This window comes from Babylonia areolata, chromosome 21 (genome assembly GCF_041734735.1).
Source record: "Babylonia areolata isolate BAREFJ2019XMU chromosome 21, ASM4173473v1, whole genome shotgun sequence".
NCBI lineage: Eukaryota > Metazoa > Mollusca > Gastropoda > Neogastropoda > Buccinidae > Babylonia > Babylonia areolata.
This window is the reverse complement of record NC_134896.1, coordinates 4,775,241-4,797,430: the sequence shown is the minus strand read 5'-3', so window position 1 is coordinate 4,797,430 and position 22,190 is coordinate 4,775,241. Positions and strand designations below refer to the sequence as shown.

The following is a 22,190-nucleotide window of genomic DNA, read 5'->3' as shown; positions in this document are numbered from 1 at the left end:
GAATGTGTTCGTCAGTACTGCGCAACATCTTGTGCGGAAACAAACCTTCACACGTATGCATAACTTTGAAGCAAAGGAATTAAAGAAACCTAAGAAAGCACGTGGGCAGAAAGCTGTAGGCACTATGAACGGAAAAGGGGGGTGGGGGGTGTATGGTGGAATTAGTTTGGAAAAGAGTTGGGTTCTGACGGCTGTATGGCAAGCTGCTGTGTACAGTAAGTAAATTTTGAAAGAAAAAAAAAACCCACCTCAATTAAGATCGGTTCTCTTGAAGTCAAACATTGAAGTATAACTTTCTTGTTCCCCGCCGGGGAGAGCGATTTTTATTTCAAGGCCTGACTAAGCGCGTTGGGTTACGCTGCTGGTCAGGCATCTGCTTGGCAGATGTGGTGTAGCGTATATGGAATTGTCCGAACGCAGTGACGCCTCCTTGAGCTACTGAAACTGAAACTGTTGTAAGCTAATGGATAACTTTGGGAAGAGAGGAGGGGAGGGGGTGTGAGAGTTGGTACCTCTATGGCAAACAATGGTAACTCTATGGCAAACAATGGTAACCCTATGGCAAACAATGGTAACCCTATGGCAAACAATGGTAACTCAACGGTAACTCTATGGCAAACAATGGTAACTCTATGGCAAACAATGGTTATGGTAACTCTATGGCAAACAATGGTAACTCTATGGCAAACAATGGTAACTCTATGGCAAACAAAAGTGGAACTGTCTGTGATTTTGAGATAGAGAAAGAGAGTTGTTGTTTTTTTGTTTTTTGTTGTTTTTTGTGTTTTTTGTTGTTGTTGTTGTTGTTGTTTTTTGCATCAGTCATACAAGATGTGGCGTGCATGACAGTTCTTTCAACTGGAAACAGATCGGGTGAAATGAATTTTTTGAAGTCAAACATTGGAGCGAGACATGTTTTCGCTTCCATGCGCAATTCGTCGGAGAGATATGGGTTTCATAGTCCGTATACCAGGATAGCTGACGGCTGCTCATTTCGACAACAACAAAAAAGAAGAAGAAAAATCTATCCCTTTTGAAGTCAGCCGTACAAACCGCGGCTGTTCTCTCAGCAGATTAGTTTTATTTGAAAGGCCTTTTTAGAGAGTGAAGCATAAAAGTATCATAACTGTTTATTTTATGAGGCATCAAGGTTGCAGGTCCAATAGCCTTTAACAGTCATCAGGGGACTGGATTCTCATTCACTGTGTCTAGGGCTTGTAGGGTGGGTACCGGAGTCTGCCTCACCTGACGGTGTCTGCTTGCAGGGTGGGTACCTGAGTCTGTCTCACCTGACGGTGTCTGCTTGTAGGGTGGGTACTGGAGTCTGTCTCACCTGACGGTGTCTGTTTGTAGGGTGGTACCTGAGTCTGCCTCACCTGACGGTGTCTGCTTGTAGGGTGGGTACCTGAGTCTGCCTCACCTGACGGTGTCTGCTTGTAGGGTGGGTACCTGAGTCTGTCTCACCTGACGGAGTCTGCTTGTAGGGTGGGTACCTGAGTCTGCCTCACCTGACGGTGTCTGCTTGTAGGGTGGATACCTGAGTCTGCCTCACCTGACGGTGTCTGCTTGTAGGGTGGGTACCTGAGTCTGTCTCACCTGACGGTGTCTGCTTGCAGGGTGGGTACCTGAGCCTGGCGTGCTGCGTGCTGCCTGGATGACCCACTGAGTCCTCTGTGTGGTGTTGGAAACAACCTGGAATCATCGCCACTTCAAGTGCTGTGAAGGAAGTGTCACCATCAGCCTTGAAGTGCTGTGAAGGAAGTGTCACCATCAGCCTTGAAGTGCTGTAAAGGAAGTGTCACCATCAGCCTTGAAGTGCTGTTAAGGAAGTGTCACCATCAGCCTTGAAGTGCTGTTAAGGAAGTGTCACCATCAGCCTTTAAGTGCTCTGAAGGAAGTGTCACCATCAGCCTTGAAGTGCTATGAAGGAAGTGTCACCATCAGCCTTGAAGTGCTCTGAAGGAAGTGTCACCATCAGCCTTGAAGTGCTGTGAAGGAAGTGTCACCATCAGCCTTGAAGTGCTGTGAAGGAAGTGTCACCATCAACCTTGAAGTGCTGTACAGGAAGTGACACCATCAACCTTGAAGTGCTCTGAAGGAAGTGTCACCATCAACCTTGAAGTGCTGTGAAGGAAGTGTCACCATCAGCCTTGAAGTGCTGTGAAGGAAGTGTCACCATCAGCCTTGAAGTGCTGTGAAGGAAGCGTCACCATTCCTGAGATGCTATGAAGGAAGTGTCACCATCAACCTTGAAGTGTCACCATCAGCCTTGAAGTGCTGTTAAGGAAGTGTCACCATCAGCCTTGAAGTGCTGTTAAGGAAGTGTCACCATCAACCTTGAAGTGCTGTGAAGGAAGTGTCACCATCAGCCTTGAAGTGCTGTGAAGGAAGTGTCACCATCAACCTTGAAGTGCTGTGAAGGAAGTGTCACCATCAGCCTTGAAGTGCTGTGAAGGAAGCGTCACCATCAGCCTTGAAGTGCTGTGAAGGAAGCGTCACCATCAGCCTTGAAGTGCTGTGAAGGAAGTGTCACCATCAGCCTTGAAGTGCTGTGAAGGAAGCGTCACCATCACCCTTGAAGTGTCACCATCAGCCTTGAAGTGCTGTGAAGGAAGCGTCACCATTCCTGAGATGCTATGAAGGAAGTGTCACCACTCCGCATAGTGCTGTTGGGGAATAATCACGTCTTCCTTCAAGTACCACCATGGAATCGTCACCATCCTAGCAGTGCTACCAAGGAGCTGTGACTACCAGCCCTGAGCCGCTTCTAAGGAATTGTCACCGCCATCCTGAAGTTGGTGTGAAAGGTGTTGTCGTCATGACGATAGGCTGAAGTCACGGGCGCTGTTCATGAGGAAGAACACCCGTGCAGTGCAGGTAGATAGGCATCCCGGTCAGTGATGTCCCGAAACAAAGGCCTCCTGTGATACAGGAAGCAGCACGAAGTCTGGAAGAGTTAGTGTATCACCGCTCTCTCAAGAACTGACCTGAGAGCACACCCTCACCTCTCGTGCTGAAGCCTGAACTGACCTGAGACCCTCACCTCTCGTGCTGAGGCCTGAACTGACCTGAGAGCACGCCCTCACCTCTCGTGCTGAGGCCTGAACTGACCTGAGAGCACGCCCTCACCTCTCGTGCTGAAGCCTGAACTGACCTGAGACCCTCACCTCTCGTGCTGAGGCCTGAACTGACCTTAGAGCACACCCTCACCTCTCGTGCTGAGGCCTATGCGCAGAACTGACACGTCCTCAAGAAGAAGAAAACCTGACACTTTCACCAGAAGAAGACTCGCACACAACAACATCTTCTCGAACCACCACCTCCCTCGCCTACGCCCTGTTGCCCCGCCTAGGGAGACAGACCGCCAGTAAGTTCTTCAGCCATCCTCCAACCTTCACCCAGCAAACCAGCCACCTCACACCCCTCATCATCATCATGATCGACAGTGCCGACCAGCCCCACCTCAACCAGCCAGCAGCAACACCAACAGAAGACTCGTGCACGCCCGTGATGGGACGAACCCCCTCCGGAGACGCCCCTGCAGACTCGAACCTCCACCACCACACGGAAAGATGCTGCAGCCACGGTGGAGGTGGGGGGGAAGGGGAGGACTCCTCCATCCAGGACCCGAGACGTCGTGTGCCCCACAGCCCCGCGACAACCCCGGGGCGGGATGGTGACTCTGGAAGCTCCTCCTCCTCCCCCTCCGGGAAGCCAGCGTTCCACTGGAGCAGCTCTATGCTTCAGCCAATCAGCGAGGAGGAGGTGCTGGACCTGATGGAGGGGCGGAACCTGCAGGAGATCATGTCCTCCATGCCGCCCTGCCAGTGTGACGCCTGTCTCTTCGGGGAGGGCGAGGAGGGCGAGGAGGGCGGCCAGAGGGACAACAACAACAAGCCTCCGTTGAAGAGGGTGAGGGGTGTGTGTGTGTGTGTGTGTGTGTGTGTGTGTGTGTGTGTGCATTTATATGTGCATGTGTTGGTGTGTGTGTGTTGGTATGTGTCTGTGTCTGTGTGTGAAAAAATCTAATAAGAGAGCAGGCCCTTTTCCTCAGACGCCAGTGTGTTGTGGTCTGGTTGGTGTTCGTTGTTATCTCTGGACCTGACCATGTACGATTCCTGACAGCTTTCTTGTTGCTGATGCTGCTGTTGACGATGGTGATGGTGGTGGTGGTGATGGTGGTGGTGATGGTGGCGGTGGTGATAATGATGATGATGGTGATGGTGATGATGGTGGTGGTGATGGTGGTGATGATGATGGTGGTGGTGGTGATGGTGATGGTGGTGATGGTGATGATGGTGGTGGTGATGATGGTGGTGGTGATGATGGTGGTGGTGGTGATGATGATGGTGGTGGTGATGATGGTGGTGGTGGTGATGATGATGGTGGTGGTGTTGATGGTGATGATGGTGGTGGTGATGATGGTGATGGTGGTGATGATCATGGTGATGGTGGTGATGGTGATGGTGGTGATGGTGATGGTGGTGATGATGGTGGTGGTGATGATGGTGGTGGTGATGGTGGTGATGATGATGGTGGCGGTGGTGGTGATGGTGGTGATGATGGTGGTGATGGTGATGGTGGTGATGATGGTGGTGATGGTGATGGTGGTGGTGATGATGGTGATGGTGGTGGTGATGGTGGTGATGATGATGGTGGCGGTGATGGTGATGGTGGTGATGATGGTGGTGATAATGATGGTGGTGATGATGGTGATGGTGGTGATGATGATGGTGATGGTGGTGATGATGATGGTGATGGTGGTGATGATGATGGTGATGGTGGTGATGATAATGGTGGTGGTGATGATGGTGATGGTGGTGATGATGATGGTGATGGTGGCGGTGGTGATAATGATGGTGGTGGTGGTGGTGATGGTGATGGTGATGATGGTGATGGTGGTGATGATGATGGTGATGGTGGCGGTGGTGATAATGATGGTGGTGATGATGATGGTGATGGTGGCGGTGGTGATAATGATGGTGGTGGTGGTGGTGATGGTGATGGTGATGATGGTGGTGATGATGATGGTGATGGTGGCGGTGGTGATAATGATGGTGGTGATGATGATGGTGATGGTGGCGGTGGTGATAATGATGGTGGTGGTGGTGGTGATGTTGATGGTGGTGATGATGATGGTGATGGTGGTGGTGGTGATAATGATGGTGGTGGTGGTGGTGATGTTGATGGTGGTGATGATGATGGTGATGGTGGCGGTGGTGATAATGATGGTGGTGGTGATGATGGTGGTGGTGGTGGTGATGATGATGTTGGTGATGACGGTGATGATGATGTTGGTGATGGCGGTGATGATGATGGTGGTGGTGGTGGTGATGTTGATGGTGGTGATGATGATGGTGATGGTGGCGGTGGTGATAATGATGGTGGTGATGATTATGGTGATGGTGGCGGTGGTGATAATGATGGTGGTGGTGATGTTGATGGTGGTGATGATGATGGTGATGGTGGCGGTGGTGATGGTGATGACGGTGATGATGTTTATGATGATGATGGTGATCAAAACGGTGGTGATGGTAATGATAGTGGTATTGTTGATGCTGCTGGTGATGATGATGTTGGTGATGACGGTGATGATGGTGGTGTTGGTGGTGATGATGATGTTGGTGATGACGGTGAGGATGATGTTGGTGATGACGGTGATGATGATGGTGGTGGTTGTGATGGTGGTGATAGTGGTAGTAATGGTGATGGTGGTGGTAGTGATGGTGATAGTGGTAGTAATGATGATGGTGGTGGTAGTAATGATGATGGTGGTGGTGATAGTGATGATGGTGGTGGTGATAGTGAAACTACACGTACTAAGGTGACGGGATAGGGCCTTCAACTAAATATGACATGAGTAACACACACACACACACACACACACACACACACACACACACACACACACACACACACACACTGGCCATTGTTGACGCCATCTATCAATGATCTCAATGGGATGGGGTCAGCAGGGCAGCTGGAGATGTCTTCCTGTGTCTGTCCCTAATACCGACCGGACAGCACGTGTTGTCTTTGTCTCTATACCTCAGTCTCTGTTCCTCTATGCTTCTGTCTGTCTGTCTGTCTGTCTCTGTCTTTCCGTCTCCCTGGTTCTCTCCCTCGGTCTCTGTCCCTGTCTGTCTCTGTCTCTGTCTGTCTCTCTGTATCTATGTCTCTGTCTTTCCGTTTCCCTGGTTCTGTCCCACAGTCTCTGTTCCTCTCTGTCTCTGCCTGTCTGTCTGTCTTTGTCTCTGTCTTTCCGTCTTTCTGGCTCTGTCCCTCTCTTTCTTTCTCTGTTTCAGTCCGTGTGAGAGAGTGTATGAATGCCATTATATATATATATATATATATATATATATGTGTGTGTGTGTGTGTGTGTGTGTGTGTGTGTGTGTGAGAGAGAAGGGGTAGATGCGTATGCACGCGTGTATGATTTCGGAACATGCGCAATACAGTTTGTTTCTTTTGAATAGTGCTGCTTCACTAATGGATTGTCTATGAATGATGATGATGATGGTGATGATGATGATAATGATGTGTGTGCGTCTGTGTGTCTGTATATGAAAAAACAAATAAATATAAATAAAAATGAAAAAAAAAAATTTTTGAAAGACAACATATATTTATTTATATATGTATATAAATATATTATTTGTGTGTGTTTGTGTGTGTGAGTGTGCGTGTGTGTGTATGTGTGTTTATGTGTGTGTGTGTGTGTGTGTGTGTGTGTGTGTGTGTGTGTGTGTGTGCAGCAAAGTTCGTGGAAGAAGATCCGCAGCATCGTCCGCTGGGCCCCCTTCATCCAGGTGTTCAAGAAACACCGCTACCCCTGGATACAGCTGGCAGGGCACCAAGGTATGGTGTTGTGCTGTGCTGTGCTGTGCTGTGCTGTGCTGTGCTGTGCTGTGCTGTGTTGTGGTGTGCTGTGTTGTGCTGTGTTGTGGTGTGCTGTGCTGTGCTGTGCTGTGCTGTGCTGTGCTGTGCTGTGTTGTGCTGTGCTGTGGTGTGGTGTGCTGTGCTGTGCTGTGCTGTGCTGTGCTGTGCTGTGTTGTGCTGTGCTGTGTTGTGCTGTGCTGTGCTGTGCTGTGTTGTATTGTTCAAGAAACATCACTGCCCCTGAATACAGCTAGCTGGGCGTCATCCCAGGTCCCGAGGAGGAGGAGAAGGAGGTATTGTGTCGCCCCATCCACATCCCTCTGTCTCCCCACGTGTCGTGTTACGTTCGTCTGTTCTGTAGCCATTTCTTGTTAAAACAATGTCCTTCTGGAGACGGTGCATTTCCTGTGCAGTCATCAATGGTGTCATTGGTTTTACTGAGGAAAGTCAGGCAGCCCCACGAGGAGGAAGTCAAAAATAAAAAGGAATGGTGGCTCACATTCTGACCTTTTTACATTCTGACCTTTTACATTCTGACCTTTTTACATTCTGACCTTTCTACATTCTGACCTTTTACATTCTGACCTTTTTACATTCTGACCTTTTATATTCTGACCTTTTTACATTCTGACCTTTTACATTCTGACCCTTTCTCTTTTTTTTTACATTCTGACCTTTTTTACTTTTACATTCTGACCTTTTACATTCTGACCTTTTTACATTCTGACCTTTTATATTCTGACCTTTTTACATTCTGACCTTTTACATTCTGACCTTTTTTCCCACCCCATCACCTCACCGTTTCAGTGGCATTCCTCCCACGCTGCTCATTCCCAGTCCTTCACAGCCACACCCGGGTTCGTCTGTCCAAGTTCCGGCGTCGGCAGTCCATAGGGAATTACCGATGTCAGGACCCTAGGAGGCCACACACCAGAGGGTGACCCTGCACTGCTGCTGAGTTACCGGTGGTGTTCAGTGGTGCCTGTTCTGATTTGATGTACTTAGAACACCACCTACTAAGCCCCTTACTGACGACAATAATGGCTAAGTCGTGGAGCCAGATTGACCGCCATCATGTCCCTACAAGGGCAGTCTGACATGAGTCTGCCGACATCTGTGACGTTGACAGGACTCACCCCAAGCACGGAAGTGGATGGGGGTCGAAACTGAAGCCACCGTGAGAGCAGGGCAGGAAAGGGCACACATTTTGGGACTTTCTTTTTTTTTTCTTTTTTTTTTTCTTTTTTTAATGATGAAGGAGGATGGTGGTGCTGACTTACGATACTGTCATGACGGTCCATTGGGTTTGGGAATACTCCACAAGGCTGTACTCTTCTTCCTTTCACAGAAATATCCCGGCATTGCCCAGGCCCGACAGATGCAGACACTTTAGTTTTCGTCAGGAAATTTTGAGGAGCGAACCCAAGGACGCATCCGTGAAGTGGATGATACTCGACTGTTTGGCCCAGTCTGACCTTTTAGGCAATCCGATCTCAGCAAGGTGAAGCCCCATACTGGCAAGGTGAAGCCCCATACTGGCAAGATGAAGCCCCATACTGGTGAAGCCCTATACTGGTAAGGTGAAGCCCCATACTGGCAAGGTGAAGCCCCATACTGGTGAAGCCCCATACTGGTAAGGTGAAGCCCCATACTGGCAAGGTGAAGCCCCATACTGGTGAAGCCCTGTGGTGTGGGTGGTGGTGTGTCCATCGAGATCGATGATGACCATCGTTGTCATCCAGATGGGGGATGGGGGAGGGTGGTGGTGGGGTGGGGGGAAGGATGCTCATGAATCTATCTGTGAGTACGCAGATGGCTGAATAGTCCAATCTGCGCACGAAATGTCCGCTGACAGTTGGGGCAGACAAAGACAGGCATATCATTGTCAGGGAGCTTGTTTGCCCGTGACTTTCTGGCCTGCCTCTTCTGAACAGCTGCAGCAGTCCTGTTGGCCTCGCACAACCTGGCGCCTTTGTGCACAGCAGCGCGCCATTTGTCACGGTCCACTGCAGATTCCTCCCAGGAGTCAGGGTTGATATCAAACGCTTTCAGAGAGACTTTCATAGTATCTCTGAAGCGCTTCTTCTGACCTCCGTGTGATCTCTTCCCTTGTTGCAGCTCGCCATAGAAGAGCCTTTTGGGCAGCCGATGGTCTGGCATGCGCGCCACGTGTCCAGCCCAGCGAAGCTGGGACTGCATCAGGATGGTGAAGATGCTGGGAAGGGTGGCTTTTGCGAGCACCTCTGTGTCAGGGGTCTTGTCTTGCCACTTGATGTTCAGTAGCTTCCTGAGGCATGTAGTGTGGAAGTGGTTCAGCTTCTTGGCATGTCGTTGGTACACTGTCCAAGTTTCGCAGGCGTACAGTAGTGTGGGGAGAACTACTGCTCTGTAGACCTTTAGCTTGGTCTCAAGACTAATGCCTCTTCTGTTCCAGACATTTGCATTGAGTCTACCAAAAGCTGCGCTTGCTCTTGCAATCCTGACGTTCACTTCATCGTCGATGGTCACATTTCGTGACAGTGTGCTGCCAAGGTATGTGAACCGCTCCACCGCACTGAGTCTCTGACCGTTGACTGTGATGTTGGGCTCAACGTAGGGTTTCCCTGGGGCTGGCTGATGGAGAACTTCAGTTTTCCTCGTGCTGATGGTAAGGCCGAAGTTCCTGCTGGCAGTGGCAAACTTGTCGACGCTGAGTTGCATGTCAGCTTCAGATCCAGCGTTGAGGGCACAATCATCAGCAAACAAAAAGTCTCTGATGATGTCTGTCATGACCTTCGTTTTTGCTTGAAGCCTTCTGAGGTTAAACAGCTTGCCATCTGTTCGGTACTTTAGGCCGATTCCAACATCGCCATCTCTGAAGGCATCAGTAAGCATTGCAGAGAACATGAGGCTGAACAGCGTTGGAGCCAGGACGCAGCCTTGCTTGACACCATTTGTGACAGCAAAAGGAGCAGATGTTTCACCATTGTCCTGGACTCGAGCCTGCATGCCTTCATGGAATTGGCTGACCAAGGAAATAAATTTCCGAGGGCATCCGTACTTGGCCATGATCTTCCACAGTCCCTCTCTACTCACGGTGTCGAAGGCCTTAGTGAGGTCGATATAGGTGGAGAACAGATCAGCATTTTGCTCCTGACATTTCTCTTGCAGCTGCCTTGCAGCAAACACCATGTCAGTGGTTACGCGCTCTTTCCGGAATCCACATTGGCTCTCAGGCAAATGACCTTGGTCAAGGTGTGCTGTGAGGCGGTTAAGTAGGATCCTGGCAAGTATCTTGCCTGCGATGGAGAGCAAGGAAATGCCCCGATGGTTATCACAGGCTTGCCGGTTCCCCTTTCGCTTGTACAAGTGAATGATAGATGCATCTTTGAAATCCTGGGGGATCGTCTCTTCTTTCCACATGAGTGAGTACAGCTGTTGAAGCTTCTCAGTCAATACAGTGCCTCCATCCTTGTAGACCTCTGCTGGTATGGAGTCTGAGCCAGGTGCTTTGCCACTGGATAGCAGACGGATTGCTTTCTGGGTCTCAAGAAGTGTTGGCGGATCGTCCAGTGCTTCGTTGGTGGGGACTTGTGGGAGACGGTCTATGGCTTCATCATTTATGGAGGAAGGGCGATTTAAGACACTGTTGAAGTGCTCAGCCCATCGTTCGAGAATGTTCTCCTTCTTGGTGATCAAGGTATTCCCATCTGCCCTGAGGAGGGGGGATGATCCTGAGGATGTGGGGCCGTAGACTTCTTTTAAGGCATCATAGAACCTCTTCATATCGTGCCTGTCAGCATATCCCTGGATCTCATCAGCTTTGTCACTCAGCCACATACTGGCAAGGTGAAGCCCCTATATTGGTGAAGCCCTATACTGGTAAGGTGAAGCCCCATACTGGCAAGGTGAAGCCCCATACTGGTGAAGCCCCATACTGGTAAGGTGAAGCCCCATACTGGCAAGGTGAAGCCCCATACCGGCAAGCAAACTTGTCAGCAGAAGTCAAGGGGTTAACCTCCACGTGGTATCATCAGACTGTAAAAAAAAAACAAGTAGGCTTTTCTTCCCTCAATCAGCTAGCTACAGGTACTTGTAATCCTTGTCATGTTGTGTGTTTAGCAAAGTAATGGCATTCTCAACTATGGGGCCTCTTATCTTGTGATTTGTTTTCTTCTTTCTTTGAATTAAAAAAGATCTACTAAAATGAATATACTATGCTATCAAAAAAAAAGAAAAAAAAAAGAACTGTTACGATACAAAAAGAAACAATGATATAACAGAATAACGACTGAACAATGCACACCTGTTTTGCAGGCAACTTCCAGGCAGGTGAGGCAGGGTGCGTGCTGAAGAAGCTGGACACACGGGAACACCAGAGTCTGCAGAGGCTGATGGATGACCCCCTGCAGTGCTTTGTGCCCCAGCTCAGGGGCGTCACCCACAGGGACGGCCACAGTATCCTTCCTCTTTCAGTACAGTTATGAACTGCAGTGTTCACAAAAAGTTCAGCACCACTTGGAGAGTCACACACAGAGAGATGGTCGAAGTATCTAATACACAGTTTTATACAGGGTTCACAAAATTTCAAGGACCGCATCGGAACTTGCAGTTTTCTTCTTTGGGCATGGTGAAAGGGGAAGGCGGTGGTGGAATGGTTAAGACGTTCGTCTGCCAATACAGCGTCCGCGAGGATCTGGGTTCGAATCCCGCTCTCGCCCTGTCTCTCACGTTTGACTGGAAAATCAAACTGAGTGTCTGGTTATTCGGATAGACGATCAACCGATGTCCATTGTGCAGCGCGCACTTTGCGCACTGAAAAAAAAGAAGAACCCTTGTCAACGAGAGAGTTCTGTATAAGAAATCCACTCTGATAGGTATACACAATATATGACTTTTTCAGCTCCTTGTTAAATAGTCCAGTTGGTTCGCTGTTATGGTTGTTAGTTTTTCATTTGAAATATGTTATATTGTTTTGTTTGTTTTTTTGTTTGTTTGTTCTTTAAACAAAACTTAAATCAATAACTTTCACGCACGCACACACACACACACACACACACACACACACACACTTTCACTTACTCGTATGCGTACACAGTAATTCCCCCCCTCCCCACCCCCTCCCCCTCTTCCCACTCGATTTTTTTACTTCCCTCGTCTAATATCACTTACAGTGAAAAGACGTTAAACTAAAGAACGAACAACGAACACAATATACATTATACATGCATGCACACAAGGCGTCACTAAGCACGTTAGGTTATGCTGCTGGTCAGGCATCTGCCTGGCAGATGTAGCGTAGCGTGCTTGGCTTTGTCCGAACGCAGTGACGCCTCCTTGAGAAACTGAAACTGAAATGATGCCGAATTTCCGACAGATAGGCTAGCGGTATGTGCAGCAAGCTAATGTTTTGAGTACCGAAGTGATTACATGCACGTGCAATTCCATTTTATACAGTGAAAAACAACAACACCTCAACCACCGAAGTGATTACATGCACGTGCAATTGCATTTTATACAGTAAAAAAAAAAAAAAAAAAAACACTTCAACCACCGAAGAAGTATTTTTTCGGCAGAAACATCGATTTTTCAAACACATTTTTCAAGCTGTTCATGTTGCACGTGCGCCTGTGACAGCCGTTTGTGTTCAGTGAGAGGTCAGAGGTACACCGCATACAGCCTGCATCATGATAATAATACGTTTTTTGTTTGTTTTTATACACGCTTTCACCACCATAGGTGACCTTTATCGACTTCAAAGCTTCTTGTTAAAGGGACCATTTTTCACATTGTTACAAAGTTTGACGGCTGCAGCCAGTTTCCTGCCAATAAAACAATGACTGACCTTTGCCCCTTGATCGATCCACTTTGAAGAGACCATGTCCATTGTGTTGTTTTGACATGACCCGGAACGTGTGACTGAGAACATCATATCAAACATATTTGGCGCTGGGGAATGTTTTTCACACAGAAACCTGGCGGCGACAGAGTTTGATATTTTATGAAACCGTACCTGCTTTTAACTCCTGCGAAGTGGTGCTGAACTTTTCGGGAAGTCTGTAGTTATATATCAACAAACTGACAAACTGACTGTAGTTATATATCAACAAACTGACAAACTGACTGTAGTTATATATCAACAAACTGACAAACTGACTGTAGTTATATATCAACAAACTGACAAACTGACTGTAGTTATATATCAACAAACTGACCGACTTTAGTTATATATCAACAAACTGACAAACTCTGTAGTTATATATCAACAAACTGACAAACTCTGTAGTTATATATCAACAAACTGACAAACTGACTGTAGTTATAAAACTGACAAACTGTAGTTATATATCAACAAACTGACAAACTGACTGTAGTTATATATCAACAAACTGACAAACTGACTGTAGTTATATATCAACAAACTGACAAACTCTGTAGTTATATATCAACAAACTGACAAACTCTGTAGTTATATATCAACAAACTGACAAACTGACTGTAGTTATATATCAACAAACTGACCGACTTTAGTTATATATCAACAAACTGACAAACTCTGTAGTTATATATCAACAAACTGACAAACTGACTGTAGTTATATATCAACAAACTGACAAACTCTGTAGTTATATATCAACAAACTGACAAACTCTGTAGTTATATATCAACAAACTGACAAACTGACTGTAGTTATATATCAACAAACTGACAAACTCTGTAGTTATATATCAACAAACTGACAAACTGACTGTAGTTATATATCAACAAACTGACAAACTCTGTAGTTATATATCAACAAACTGACAAACTCTGTAGTTATATATCAACAAACTGACAAACTGACTGTAGTTATATATCAACAAACTGACAAACTCTGTAGTTATATATCAACAAACTGACAAACTCTGTAGTTATATATCAACAAACTGACAAACTGACTGTAGTTATATATCAACAAACTGACAAACTCTGTAGTTATATATCAACAAACTGACAAACTGACTGTAGTTATATATCAACAAACTGACAAACTCTGTAGTTATACATCAACAAACTGACAAACTGACTGTAGTTATATATCAACAAACTGACTGTAGTTATATATCAACAAACTGACAAACTCTGTAGTTATATATCAACAAACTGACAAACTGACTGTAGTTATATATCAACAAACTGACAGAACTAAAACACACCGTTGACGGTACGGTACAACACACCACACTTAACGAAGAATAAATAAAACAAAAAATAGTTCATTGCTGGCAGACTATACGGCGCGACAGAGACAGACAGACAGACAGACAGAACCAGAGAGAAAGATATCATACATAAGTACAACAATTCATTCGACAGGTGCTAAACAAAAATGCATCATAACCAAAAGAGTGTTATGATCAGTAAGATCATATTCGTCAGCGTGTAATTATACAAACGATATACATTTTGGATGGTACGGATGTTTTCTCTTATATCTGATGACTTGTTCAGTTTTTTTCTATTTATTTGTTTACTAGCAGTAGTTTTCTTCCGAGGTACTATACTGATATGTCTTTTTTTTTTTTTGGTTTTGTTTTCATTTTTTGTTTGCGTTATACCCCCTTCTCCTTTCCTGAATATATACGTATTCCAGTTGTCTGCATGTTACTAAAGAAGTGAGGAAACAGGTTTTCAAAGAAAGATGACGGGCGCAATAGCCGAGTGGTTAAAGCGTTGGACTGTCAATCTGAGGGTCCCGGGTTCGAATCACGGTGACGGCGCCTGGTGGGTAAAGGGTGGAGATTTTTACGATCTCCCAGGTCAGCATATGTGCAGACCTGCTAGTGCCTGAACCCCCTTCGTGTGTATATGCAAGCAGAAGATCAAATACGCATGTTAAAGATCCTGTAATCCATGTCAGCGTTCGGTGGGTTATGGAAACAAGAACATACCCAGCATGCACACCCCCGAAAACGGAGTATGGCTGCCTACATGGCGGGGTAAAAACGGTCATACACGTAAAAGCCCACTCGTGTGCATACGAGTGAACGCAGAAGAAGAAGAAGACAAAGAAAGATGTCCACCACCCCCCCCCCCCCCTCCCCCAGCCCTTAACCCCCAGCACAGCCTACATCCAGCTTCAGGACCTGCTGTGTGAGTTCAGTGCTCCCTGTGTCATGGACGTCAAGATGGGCCTCAGGACCTTTCTGGAGGCAGAGATCCTGGCCGCCAAACACAACCCTGCCCTCAGGAAGGTGTGCAGCATGGTGATGATGATGATGGTGATGATGATGTTGATGATGATAATGATGGTGATGATGATGTTGATGATGATAATGATGGTGATGTTGATTATGGTGATAATGATGGTGATGTTGATAGTGATGGTGATGTTGATGATGATGATGATGATGATAATGATGGTGATGCGATGTTGATGATGATGTTGATGATGATAAAGATGGTGATGCGATGTTGATAATGATGATGATGATGGTGGTGATGATGATGTTGTTGATGATGATGATGGTGATGATGATGGTGATGATGGTGATAATGATGGTGTTGATGATGATGATGATGATGATGATGATAATGATGTTGATGATGATACTGATGTAGCGCCTATCTTCGGTGAAAGACCAAACTCTTAGCGCTGTACAAACACAGAGTCATGTGTGTGTGTATGTGTGTGTGTATGTGTGTCTGTCTGTGTGGTGTGTCTGTGTGTGTAGTATCTGTGTTTGTCTGTTTGTGTTCGTGCTTCTATCCATACCATAGCACCGTGTACGTGTGTGTGTGTGTGTGTGTGTGTCTGTCTGTCTGTCTGTCTGTCTGTGTTTTGTGTTTGTGTTTGTGTGTGTGTGTGTGTGTGTGTGTGTCCATATCATTGCACCGTGTGTGTGTGCGCGCGCATCTATCCATATCATTGCACCGTATGTCTGCGTGTGTGTGTGTCTATGTGAGAACGTCGGTGTTTGTTTGTGCTTCTATCCATATCGTGTGTGTATGTGTGTGTTTGTGTGGGCGTGTGCGCGCGCGTGTGTTTATGTGTATGCGCGCGCAAAATTAATATATGTGTGTGTGCGTGCGTGCGGTATGTGTGTGAGTCAGGACATGTACCAGAAGATGGTGGAGGTGGACCCCGGGGCCCCCACCGAGGAGGAGCACGGACGAGGGGCGGTCTCCAAGCACCGCTACATGCAGTGGAGGGACACCACCAGCTCCTCGGCCAGCCTGGGCTTCAGGATTGAGGGCGTCAAGGTGAGGAGGGGTGTGTGCTGAGACTGGGGCACTGAGGGAGGAGGGGTGTGTGCTGTGTCTGGGGCACTGAGGGAGGAGGGGTGTGTGCTGTGACTGGGGCACTGAGGGCATCAAGGTGAGGAGGGGTGTGTGCTGTGTCTGGGGCACTGAGGGCATCAAGGTGAGGAGGGGGGTGTGCTGTCACTGGGGCACTGAGGGAGGAGGGGTGTGTGCTGTCACTGGGGCACTGAGGGCATCAAGGTGAGGAGGGGGGTGTGCTGTGACTGGGGCACTGAGGGGGTCAAGGTGAGGAGGGGAGTGTGCTGTGACTGGGGCACTGAGGGAGGAGGGGTGTGTGCTGTGACTGGGGCACTGAGGGAGGAGGGGGGCGTGCTGTGACTGGGGCACTGAGGGAGGACGGGTGTGTGCTGTGACTGGGGCACTGAGGGAGGACGGGTGTGTGCTGTGACTGGGGCACTGAGGGAGGAGGGGTGTGTGCTGTGACTGGGGCACTGAGGGCATCAAGGTGAGGAGGGGTGTGTGCTGTGACTGGGGCACTGAGGGAGGAGGGGTGAGGAGGGGGGTGTGCTGTGACTGGGGCACTGAGGGCATCAAGGTGAGGAGGGGTGTGTGCTGTGACTGGGGCACTGAGGGAGGAGGGGTGTGTGCTGTGACTGGGGCACTGAGGGAGGAGGGGTGTGTGCTGTGACTGGGGCACTGTCTAGTTCAACGTGTCGCACGTTGTCTGTACATCGTTCTCCAGCCGTCAAACTAACAGCAAAGGAAAATCGTTGATCGCATTATTCCTCAGCACGATAATGAGCGGTTGGTGTGTTGTTCTGTTGTTTATGTGCACACGTATGACATGTTATATCTGTGTGTGTGTGTGTGTGTGTGTGTGTGTGTGTGTGTGTGTGTGTGTGTGTGTGCGTGCGTGAATGCGTTTGTTTGTTTGAGTGTCTGTGTGTGTGTGCGCGCGCTCGCGCTCATGCGTGCATTTGCATGTATATGTTTGCACGTGTGATGGTGGTGGGTGGGGTGGGTATTATATTGACCAGGCGGGGAATGAAAGGTTAATGTCAATACGAGGAAAGTTGGCAGTGGTTCCTTTCAGAGGGCCGGTGAGGAGGTTTATTGGCATCGGAGTGTGTGTGCTGGGCTTTAGGAGTGGAGGTCTCTGCTCCTCCGGCTGTTTGCTTTGTTCCCTTATTGGTCCTGGCCTGACTGCCCTGCCTCTGTCCCTGTCAGTCTGCCTGAGCGTCTGTCTGTCTGTAGCTCTGGCTCTGTTTGCACCCCCCACCCCTCACCCCCACCATCTCTCTTTCTCTCTTCGTCTCTGTCTCTGTCTCTCACAATCTATCAGTCTGTTTCTATATATACCTCTCTCACTGTTTCCCACTCTCTCTCTCGTTCCCATCCTCTCTCTCTCTCTCTCTCTCTCTCTCTCTCTCTCTCTCTCACGCAGGTCTGTCTATCGTTCAACACAATGGTAGTTCCTACACACACACACACACACACACACACACACACACACACACACACACACACACACACACACACGAATACACGAATACAAATACACAACACTTTAATGTCTGTACTTTGGTACAGAGATTTGCATTTTGGCACCGCCACTGCAGACAAGTCCATATACGCTACACCACATCTACAAAGTAACCCAACACGCACGCACACACACACACACACACACACACACACACACACACACACACACACACACACACACACACACACACAGAGTCTAAACCCCAGCTCTGTGTTTCAGGACGGTGATGGCGGTTCCAACAAGGACTTCAAGAAAACCAAGACACGTGAGCACGTGACCAGTGCCTTCAGGAACTTCCTGGGACATCGCAAGACACTGGTGGTGGGTCCAGGGATGCTTTTTAATTTGTATCTGTATTTCTTTTTATCACAACAGATTTCTCTGTGTGAAATTCGGGCTGCTCTCCCCACGGAGAGCGCGTCGCTACAGTACAACGCCACCCATTTTTTTTGTATTTTTTCCTGCGTGCAGTTTTATTTGCTTTTCCTATCGCAGTGGATTTTTCTACAGAATTTTGCCAGGAACAACCCTTTTGTTGCCGTGGGTTCTTTTACGTGCGCTAAGTGCATGCTAGCACACGGAACCTCGGTTTATCGTCTCATCCGAATGACTAGCGTCCAGACCACCACTCAAGGTCTAGTGGAGGAGGAGAAAATATCGGCGGCTGAGCCGTGATTCGAACCAGCGCGCTCAGATTCTCTCGCTTCCTATGCGGACGCGTTACCTCTAGGCCATCACTGCACATGGATGTATGACAGTCAGCCGTGCCCCGCTATCTCTTCTTGGCGTTCATAGCTGGTCCTTCGGTCCAGGTCTGGCGATGAATGACGTTTTTTTTTATTTGAGAACATATGTTTATTACTCTTGTTTAATCAAGTAATCCGCGTGTGTGGGGTGGGTGGGGGTGGGGGGTGGGGGGGTGCGGGTGTGTGCTGATTATCTGGTTGCGGTTTTCCGCAATTTATCTTTATTCGTATCTTATCTATTATAATCAATGTGCAGTATAGTAGGCTATGTTTATAATTATATTCAAATAATGTTTCTTAATTCTTTCTGTTTTTACATTAAGAATACTAGTTATTACCTGCAGTGTGTGGATGTATGTATGAAACGGTGTATGTGATATTTTTTACATTTGTATCTTCGTAATATTCGTAAAAGCTGTTGTTGACTTTTACAGTTATGGTCCCCATGTTGTTTACTTGTCTATGTTGTGATAATGCCATCTAGCCCCCAAGGCTGCACCATGAAGAGCCAGCGAAAGACGAATTCACAATGCAGTGGAGAAACCATTGCAGTTATCTTTTTTATGTCCTGACTGCAAATTTGTTTTATTTCTCTCTTTTCATTGGCCTGCAACACAGTGGTCAGGATTCGAAGCTCATTTCAGTATAGTGTTGTATCCTCGTGGAAAGGATTGGGAGACTTCGATAAAGGCCAAAGATGAGTAATGAAGAAGAGATGACAGACAGTTGACCCACTGTCCTGCCCACTATCTATGTGTACGCTTCATTCCAGTATCTGTCCTGTCAGGTGATGGCTTTTTGGGCAGGCGTTCTCCCCCACGTACCCACCTGTACAATGTCTGTGCCCTCCAGGGCGAGATACTGGGAAGATTAATGACTGCTTGCTCCGTGTACTGGGCTGTCTCTCATGGCTGAGGTCAAGTGCACTGGTTCGCAGTTGGGGGCTGGGGGAGTGGGGGGGGCGGGATGGGGAGGTGAGGGGTGGTGGGGGGGCATGGAGAGTTGTTATCACCCACTGGTCGTCAGGATTATCGTTTGTTGTTGACAGGGGGGGGGGGGGGGGGGTCGGGGGGTGACGGGTTGCGTTCATCAATGACTTACAAGTAGCTCGATGTTCGGCTGACTGTGAGAAGAGAAGAGGTTGTCTTTTATAAGTTGAGATTTCTTTTCTTCTCCTGTTTTTTTTGTTTTGTTTTTTTTTTCTTTTTCTTCTCCCTTTTCTCCTCCTCCTTTAAACACTTGGGGTAACAGGTGAAACGAGGCGTTGATCCTCTGACCCAGTAACAGCGCCACGGAACAGTGTCGGACATTTTGTGACAAAGATTTCCAGATCCACTTCCGCTGAGTGCTAATGTTCGGAGATCATGGGACGTACGTCTGTATCCCAGGACACTTTCCGAACATTCACATTGTATTCATGTTGGTCCTTTGCCCCTCCCCGCTCCCCCCCACCCCCCACACCCACCTCTCCCCGCACCCGCCTCCCCCCACCCCCAAACAAGATTTCTTCTTCTTTTTCTGCTTATTCTCATTTGTGCCTTTTCTGTTCACTGTAAGGTGATTCAGACTCGGAAAGAAATGCTGTCTGTCTTGGTCACAAGGCCTGACTAAGCGCGTTGGGTTACGCTGCTGGTCAGGCATCTGCTTGGCAGATGTGGTGTAGCGTATATGGATTTGTCCGAACGCAGTGACGCCTCCTTGAGCTGCTGAAACTGAAACTGAATTGGTCACAGTGTGAGGATTACCCGGGACACTTGTCCGTGGAAATGTAATTTCATGACTGTCATTAGACATTCTTAAATTATCATTTTTATGTTGGCATCAATAGTATGTCATTCGTGATATGGATATGTAATTTCATGACTGTCATTAGACATTCTTAAATTATCATTTTTATGTTGGCATCAATAGTATGTCATTCGTGATATGGATATGTAATTTCATGACTGTCATTGGACATTCTTAAATTGTTATTTTTATGTTGGCATCAATAGTATGTCATTCGTGATATGGATATGTCATTTTATAACTGTAATTGGACATTCTTAAATTTAATTGTCATTTTTATATTGGTATCTATAGTATGTCATTCATGATATTCATCTCTTCTTTTTTTTCTTTTGTGTGTGTGTGTGTGTGTGTGTGTGTGTGTGTGTGTGTGTGTGTGTGTGTGTGTGTTCCAGGCTGATTATCTCCAGAGACTACAAGACATCGCCAAGACCCAGGAATCGTCAGATTTTTTTCGGTCTCATGAGGTTAAGTTGTCCCGTTTTCATTGTACTTCTTTGTACCAGAAATGTCTTTCTCGTTCGTTTTATTTGAAGCAACAAAAGAAAGAAAGAACGCGCGAATGAATAAACAAACGAATGGACGAGTATTCACTTGTAATAATGGTAGAGAGAGACCGACACTCACTCGTGTGCTCATGTGCGTGTGTGTGTGTGCGAGCGCACGTGTGTGTGTTTGTTGTACTGTGTGTGTGGTGGCGTGCACGCGCATGTATGTGTGTGTGTGTGTGTATGTGTGTACGTCGTGTCACATGCTGGCCTTATCTGTGACTATAGTGTACTTTTTGGAGAAATGAAACGTGCTATTGAAGCTTGTTCTGTGTTAAAAACTTGTTTGTGAAGTTGTTTCTTAAATGATGACGCTTCGTAATGATGAAACTTATGTTGTGCTGTTGTATTTAGTAACGGTTTGTTTGTTTTATTTAAATCGCCTTTTTATCAGCAAACGTTCCAACAGTTGTTCTCGGCTTTTAGCGACTAGAATGCGTTCTTGCATCTTGTACCTCTAACTTGTATTTCTTGTGTGTGTGTGTGTGTGTGTGTGTGTGTGTGTGTGTGTCGCACACAGCTGATCGGCAGTTCCCTGCTGTTCGTCCACGACGACTCCGGTGCGGTGGGTGTGTGGATGATCGACTTCGGCAAGACTCAGCCCCTGCCAGGCGGGGTGGCCGTCACTCACAGGGCCGGCTGGCTGGAAGGCAACCACGAGGATGGGTACCTCCTGGGGCTGGACAACATCGTCAGCATCCTGCAGGACCTGTTGGCGGCCTTCGTGGAGTAGCTGCGTGTGTTGCCTCTTTCAATGCGGAACAGCCACGTGTGTTGCCTCTTTCAATGCGGAACAGCCAAGTGTTTTGCCTCCTTTGATGCACAACAGCCAAGTGTGTTGCCTCCTTTGATGCACAACAGCCAAGTGTTTTGCCTCCTTTGATGCACAACAGCCAAGTGTATTGCCTCCTTTGATGCACAACAGCCAAGTGTGTTGCCTCCTTTGATGCACAACAGCCAAGTGTGTTGCCTCCTTTAATGCACAACAGCCAAGTGTGTTGCCTCCTTTAATGCAGAACAGCCAAGTGTGTTGCCTCCTTTAATGCAGAACAGTCAAGTGTGTTGCCTCCTTTGATGCAGAACAGCCAAGTGTGTTGCCTCCTTTAATGCACAACAGCCAAGTGTGTTGCCTCCTTTGATGCACAACAGCCAAGTGTGTTGCTTCCTTTGATGCACAACAGCCAAGTGTGTTGCCTCCTTTGATGCACAACAGCCAAGTGTGTTGCCTCCTTTGATGCACAACAGCCAAGTGTGTTGCCTCCTTTGATGCACAACAGCCAAGTGTGTTGCCTCCTTTGATGCACAACAGCCAAGTGTGTTGCCTCCTTTAATGCAGAACAGCCAAGTGTGTTGCCTCCTTTGATGCACAACAGCCAAGTGTGTTGCCTCCTTTGATGCACAACAGCCAAGTGTATTGCCTCCTTTGATGCACAACAGCCAAGTATGTTGCCTCCTTTGCAG

General features: G+C 47.5%; 1 protein-coding gene across 1 annotated transcript; it reads left to right on the top strand.

Moving 5' to 3' along the window:
* Positions 1-3,430: 3,430 nt before the first annotated feature.
* On the top strand, positions 3,431-21,706 carry LOC143295836 (inositol-trisphosphate 3-kinase A-like). The gene is made up of 8 exons (XM_076607482.1): positions 3,431-3,912; positions 6,756-6,858; positions 11,176-11,316; positions 14,965-15,092; positions 15,952-16,101; positions 17,867-17,968; positions 20,577-20,648; positions 21,250-21,706. The coding sequence occupies exons 1-8, from the start codon at positions 3,436-3,438 to the stop codon at positions 21,460-21,462; spliced, it is 1,386 nt and encodes a 461-aa protein (XP_076463597.1). The 5' UTR covers positions 3,431-3,435; the 3' UTR covers positions 21,463-21,706.
* Positions 21,707-22,190: the final 484 nt, after the last annotated feature.

What these genes read in the sequence shown, in the direction of transcription:
- LOC143295836 (XM_076607482.1), top strand. Translation starts at nt 3,436, where the DNA reads ATGATCGACAGTGCCGACCAGCCCCACCTCAACCAGCCAGCAGCAACA. An exon ending in ACAAGCCTCCGTTGAAGAGG is followed by an intron (nt 3,913 to 6,755) that starts GTGAGGGGTGTG and finishes GTGTGTGTGCAG; the next exon opens with CAAAGTTCGTGGAAGAAGAT. An exon ending in ATTTTTTTCGGTCTCATGAG is followed by an intron (nt 20,649 to 21,249) that starts GTTAAGTTGTCC and finishes TGTCGCACACAG; the next exon opens with CTGATCGGCAGTTCCCTGCT.